The 6,216-nt window shown below is 37.2% G+C and overlaps 1 protein-coding gene across 1 annotated transcript in view; it reads right to left on the bottom strand.

Annotated features, from left to right (window-relative positions):
• gpc1b (glypican 1b) overlaps nucleotides 1–389 on the bottom strand; it is a gene marked incomplete at its 5' end in the record, with an annotated part of 31,324 nt that extends 30,935 nt beyond the window's left edge. Inside the window, 1 exon segment of the mRNA XM_014031992.1 lies at nucleotides 231–389. Within this exon segment, the coding sequence (XP_013887446.1) occupies nucleotides 231–389 (159 nt within the window).
• Between the last annotated feature and the right edge of the window lie 5,827 nt (nucleotides 390–6,216).

Genomic DNA, 6,216 nt, shown 5'->3' with positions numbered 1-6,216 from the left:
ATGTTGGTTTTAGTTTTGTAGAATATGTATTTCAGTGTGCATCTTAAGCCTCTAAGGTTGTATCATGTCCTAATTTTCTTGCATGGCTGTCTTCTGATGTAAGTACCTGTATTTTTTCTGACAACATGTCAAAATTTAAAATGCAAAATGAGAAGCACCACAAAGAATATGCTCCACATTCACACCCTCCAGCTCATCAGGCACATGTTATTATGAATGCTAAAACTCACCATCAAAGGCCTTGCGCTGTCCAGCAAGCGAGGCCTGTAAGGACCGGCTGGCATTTTTGAAAACTGCCTCCATCTCCCTGCTGCTCAACAAGGCCAAGTTGTCCTCCATGACACTGGTACAGCAGGTGTAACCCTGAGAACAAATGTGCAGATGCTCCCCTGCCAGAAGGACAAAAAGAGACAGCTGAGAAGACAATATGGATAGGAAAAACATCAAAAAGACTAATTTACATTCAACTAATCAAACATGGTAACCATGAAAAAACAAACAAACATAATTTGTAAATTTAAAACTGCTTAAACTGACAGTATCTGTCTGGTGACACTTCCAGACTTGACAAAAATGCGTTCTGGTTTGCTAAAAACAGACAATGGTATTAACATGAATGTTTTGGAGAATGGGATGGCAGCATTACCAGAGCAAAGTGTGTATAGTGAAGAATATATAAGTTTGACTCCAGTGGTGGGCACCAGCCCGCTAAAGCGCAAATCCGTTTGCGGACCTAAATATTTTGTTTGTGCTTTAGCGACCTTACTAATTTTTATAATTCATAAGCGTATTTGCGCTTTCTAAAATGAAAATGCAGTACCGCTAATAACTAATTATCTACCAGTCATCATTATCTTGAACAGCGGAAGGTTCAAGGCTGTCAATGAATCACAGCACACATGATCCGTCCAACAGCACCTCTCCCAGACAAACACGCTAACTGAGAAGGTATACATCCTTGCTGATAGTTGCTTTCGGCCACGGTTCTGATTTCCCACAATGCTTTGTGTCTGCTTACATAGCAGAAAGGCAATAGCAAAAACAGTTAATGTTTGTAATCCATACCAAAATTTTGTATGTATTGATTTATTTTACTTTACAATTGGTGCTCCCTTTTAAAAAAAAGTTTAAATGCTGGAGCTCAATACTTGACGTAACTGGTTGAAGCAATCGGCCAACGGGGTTAGAGACGCAGAAATTATTTAAAGACTTTATGCTGATGAAGACAGACATCTAGTGGTCAACTGGAGCAACTAAATGAAAAATTTTAAAATCCAAGCTCTTATTTTGAAGGGAAGATAGCTTCATGTACTGCATGCTTTTGTTTCCCATCACAAATCAAATATGTCATGTACCCAGAATGCATCGCTTCAGTTTTCCAATAAACAGTTTTAAAATTTCTTTATTGATGCTTCTTTAATGAAAATTCTACAACAAACAAAAGAAAAAGACAAAAAAGCAGCCGAACTACCAATCCTCAACAACATTTTAAAGAATCAGTCGAACTAGCAATCCTCAACAACTTTTTAATGTTTACACCAGGAGCTAAAGGTCTGTTTCATGAAATCACATCCCCAGCAATTGGCACTTTTAGGATTAAGCTGTACAAGGGTTCATACACCGCTAGTTGGCAGTGTTGTGCATATATTGTACATGTATTGTTGCCAGCTAATAAGTGTCAAATTGAACTTGTGCTTTAAAATTAGCTTCTGCTATTTTTTCTATGGCATAAGCGTTTTTGAAGTTGCGGACCTAAATCATTTCATAAACACCTTAAAAATTGTGGAGCTATTTTTTTTAATTAGCACTGCCCACCACTGTTTGACTCAAACATTCAACTTAGAAGAAATTTCTTCTCCTTCAACAGGTGAATACTTTATAAAAACAAGATTTAATGCTAAACCTGTTGTTTTGAGGCTTAAAATGATGACCATTACTCTTTTATTTTGTTGTTTTCAGCCTATCATTGTTATAATAGTAAATCTGATCAAAAAGCATTTTTATATTTGTCACATTTGCCCTGAGTATGAAGCCCATTACCCTTCATTTCAAGCATTTGAAGAGCACTTAAGTTCAACAATACATGACACCCCAGACTGCTTTTAAACCTGCAAGCAATCAGTTCAGAGTGCACCAATAAGCTACTCTAATGTATAATAGTAAAATCATTAAAATTTGATTTTCTTTTCTGTTATTCCAGATTCTGACAGTTTCTGCAGCAGCTCTAAGCCCCAGCCTAATCGAAGGTTTACAGCTCACTGTACACATCTATTGTGACAAGTCTTAAAAAGTTTAATTAATATGCCAGCTCACATGATTGARCTTCATCTGGTCTGCAGAAAAGACACGAGCAAATTCTGTAAACACACGAACACTAGACCAATGATTTAACATGTCTAAGGCTGTCATTATTCCACACCTGGATGAACCTCAAGTCAGGGGAGGACTTCAAGCTCAATGTGATGATACATCAGTGGGGCTGGTCCTTCTGTCTTCCTTTTTTGTTGTCAAAGCTTGTGCTTCTTCTGTGCTCTGACTTGTATTACAACGAGGCGTGTCAGCTTCATTTGCTATCGTTGTAGCATGGACTGATCAGTGTGCTCTCTCCAGCTATTATTTCCACCACCTCAGCTATATTACACAATGAGGGTAGAGTGTGTGACAGGAATCCATGTACTTCACTGATGATGTGTCAACGAGGTTCCAAAAAAATTGTCCTCTAAAAAGCCTCATCGAGTGCACATCTGAAGTAGTGCAATTAAAGGCAATTCTCCTGTTCAAACACCAAAATGGAGAACAAGCTGACCAGATCAGAAAAGATGACAGGAAGCATCTCTTAACATCCTCTCACTAATAATATCCCTAACTCACATAAGGCTTGAACAAAACTTTGATCTATTCTAAATCTGCATAGTTTGTCAAAACCATGGGAGTATAAAAGATAAGAAGAAGAAAACAGAAGCTAATAAAGATGAAACTCATTAAARAATAACACATTGCGGGTCAGCTGGTATCTGTCACCCCCTTTGTTTCAGTACGTATTATTTGCCATAACATCATTGTGGTGTTATTTTAATAWTTATTTTCTATCTCTCATATACAAATATTCACATTTTCATATTAAACAAGTTTTAAATTCAACATTTTTATATATCTCATGAAGGATGAAATGTTTTTATAAATGTGTTTACGAATTGATTAAACCTCAGGTTGTTAAATGAATGTATTTTTATACTATTGAAAAACTCTAACTTAGTGAATATAATTAATAGATGTAGTTCAACCAAAGAAGTCACATGACAGAAGTCTGAGTTTCTTATTTCCGGAAGAAGGAAAGCAGGTTGATGGACTATTGGAAGGATTGGATCATGTTGGTGGGATACTTCAGAACCAATCAGGGAGATCCATGAGGAGCCAGAGGAGCTCCCCTTAGTGGATTAACTAATCAGATGAATGAACTGTGAACTAAGACAATATAAAATGCATTGTCTCTTTGTTTCTATGCATTCTCAAGGACACAAGGGACCCACAGCTGTGAATCCCTTTGTTCAACTTCTCTGTAATAAATGTATTAACTTTTCTTAAATGTTTGTCCRGTCTCTCATGAAAATGAACACAACACCAGCCATTGCAGCATGATTGTTGCTTCCCCTTTAAGATTTGTGTAAAATAAAATATGGATGACTTATTTGACATACATGTACAAAAGCAGGAGCTAGGCTTCCAGAAACAGCCTGATTAAAAAAAATGTATTTAAAGGGTCAGTTGCTCTGCCTAAATAAGGACATAGAGCAATATACTGTAGCTCACCTGTAACAAAGCATTATGTTTTCAGCTGGCTAATCTTGATGTCAGCTTGTGTTACAGCCAGAGCAGTCACTTCTGATAGATTTGTTAAACTGCTGTAAGTGTGAGTACCTGACTCTTTTTTTTTTCTTTTTTTTTTTTGGGTGAAAGCAGCAGTAAGTTACTTTCTATCAAAGTGTACAGCATTGGACCTTGTAAATACTGTTGAGGAATGATGCAAGAAACAAAGCAACAGTGTGTTCTGGCTTTTAAACTCAGATGTAATGGGATGTGATTGTGTTAAGAAGAATAAAAAACAATAAAAGAAGAAGTTCACAAGGACTCRCCCAAAGAATATATTGTTTATATTCTGGTACGGAACATTCCGATTCACCCATAATTGTTCTTTGCCGCTGTAGCTGATCAGAACACAAAATAGGATACTGCCTGAAGTAAAGCAGTTAGTCATAATGATAGGGCTGATTTGCTTGTTTTCAGTCTTGCAAGAGAATAAAGGCCCTAATATACTCAATCTGAAGCCAAACAGATKCGCGGTCATGTGGTTGCTCAACATTCATTTCTGCACACACCTTTCATAACCCATGTGACGCACCATACCGAGCTCCCAGTAAATCCTTCCCGTTTGTTGTACACGTCACAGCACAGGCTTTCTTCCTGCCAGAGACAGCTTCTCCTAAAAACTATCGGAGTTGTTTAAATGCACAACAGTCAGCTTCTGGAAGTAAAAATATTTTAAGCAAAATGTTGCCATTGTTGTCTAATCACTTATCAGTATAAACAAACACGCCCTTGAACTTCTGATCAATCACAAAAAAACACTGGACATTCCCTGTGAGAAATAGTTCCCGAGCCTTGTCTCGAGAAGTGGAGGCCGAGGCTGCTCTGCAAACAAAATGACACAATTTTTGTGATATAACTGCGACAATGAAAGCAGATTATATCTTCGGATGGAGTATGAAGGCCTTAACTAGTGGAATAAAAAAAGGGAACTTAGGCCAGTCTATGTGTAATTCTCTAAAACAGAGATGCTATTGAAAGAATCCAGATTACAGCTAATGCTYATTTGATACGTATCATGTCAACTATCAGCAAGACCCTCTTCTAAAAATACACCCTTATGTAAACTAACCACCCAGCAAAACTTTTATCTGTTCATGTGGGCAAAATTGAAACAGTTTGTTCACTTTTAGCCCACAACAGTTCTCCGTCACTTTTTTTTTCCTTTTGACAGATGCCGCTGTTAAATTCCCCGACCATTAGCTTATCATTGTTCACCAGGGAGGAAGACTCCTATTAAACAGCAATCTGGAGAGGCAGAATAAGGTCATGCACACAGTGATGAAGCATGGGAGAGACTGACAGTCAGAGGCTTTTAGAGATGGTGGGAAACACAGAAAGACCAGAGGGCGACAGGAAATTAAGAAGGACCCTGAGCCTCGCTGGTCTGGGAGACAGAGAATAAAATAGATGTCCAGTTCAGTCACACTTGTTGCAACTTAGTAAACRTACTTCTTTCAGGCCTGATGCCACTATGAAGGTAGTGAAAAATAAACACCAGTATCTTCAAGTAAAATTACAATTTTTTTGTTTCAGAATTTTATTAAATGTTTGGAACTGTTTTGACATATTTATCCCACTGCTTCAGAATCTACATACATTTTTTTAAAGCTTGATCAGTTTTCAGTGTGTTCATGAGGCTCCAAGTTAGACAAGTATATTTTATTTTCTTCAACAGTCTTTTATTTTAGTGGAGGATTGATTGTGGAGTATTTTCTCACACTCCCTGCCTATGAGACATATTGTATAATTTAGCCAGAGCAATATTCTTACAGTACATGTTCATTGTTACGTAATCACAGAAGCGATCATTATTTCATCCAAGTGCCTGAATGGCTTGAAGCTGAATCAATTCTAGTTAGTGGTGTGCATTCATGCTTTGGCAATTAACATAATGTCAGTAACAGGCTTTTTTCTTACTATATTATCATATTTTATTTGTGTTTAAGTCAAAAGAGTTACATAACTATTGTCATCAGCTGCATCTCTTGGCATAGGCGTGCAATTATGAATTTATGTGTTGGGAATGTATTTTAGAGTGTAAAAAAATGAGGAAAATAAATTGTGCAGGCAGTCAAGTTCTGGTCAATATTAAGGAGGTTTTTAATAATTATAATTTCTGAAAATGTAACGGAAGTCTGAACCACAGGTCAGATATTAAATTCAATAGAAAAAGGTTTCTACTTGGACAAGATGTGCATGATGATTGTAATCATACTGACGTAACAAATAGCTCCTGGTAATGACTGGTATTGCATAACTGATGAGTTTTAAATCACAATGTACGTGTGTGTGTGTGTGTGTGTGTGTGTGTGTGTGTGTGTGTGTGTGTGTGTGTGTGTGTGTGTGTGT

This window comes from Austrofundulus limnaeus, unplaced genomic scaffold (genome assembly GCF_001266775.1).
Source record: "Austrofundulus limnaeus strain Quisiro unplaced genomic scaffold, Austrofundulus_limnaeus-1.0 Scaffold6, whole genome shotgun sequence".
NCBI classification, from domain to species: domain Eukaryota; kingdom Metazoa; phylum Chordata; class Actinopteri; order Cyprinodontiformes; family Rivulidae; genus Austrofundulus; species Austrofundulus limnaeus.
This window is presented reverse-complemented; position numbering and strand designations above follow the sequence as displayed.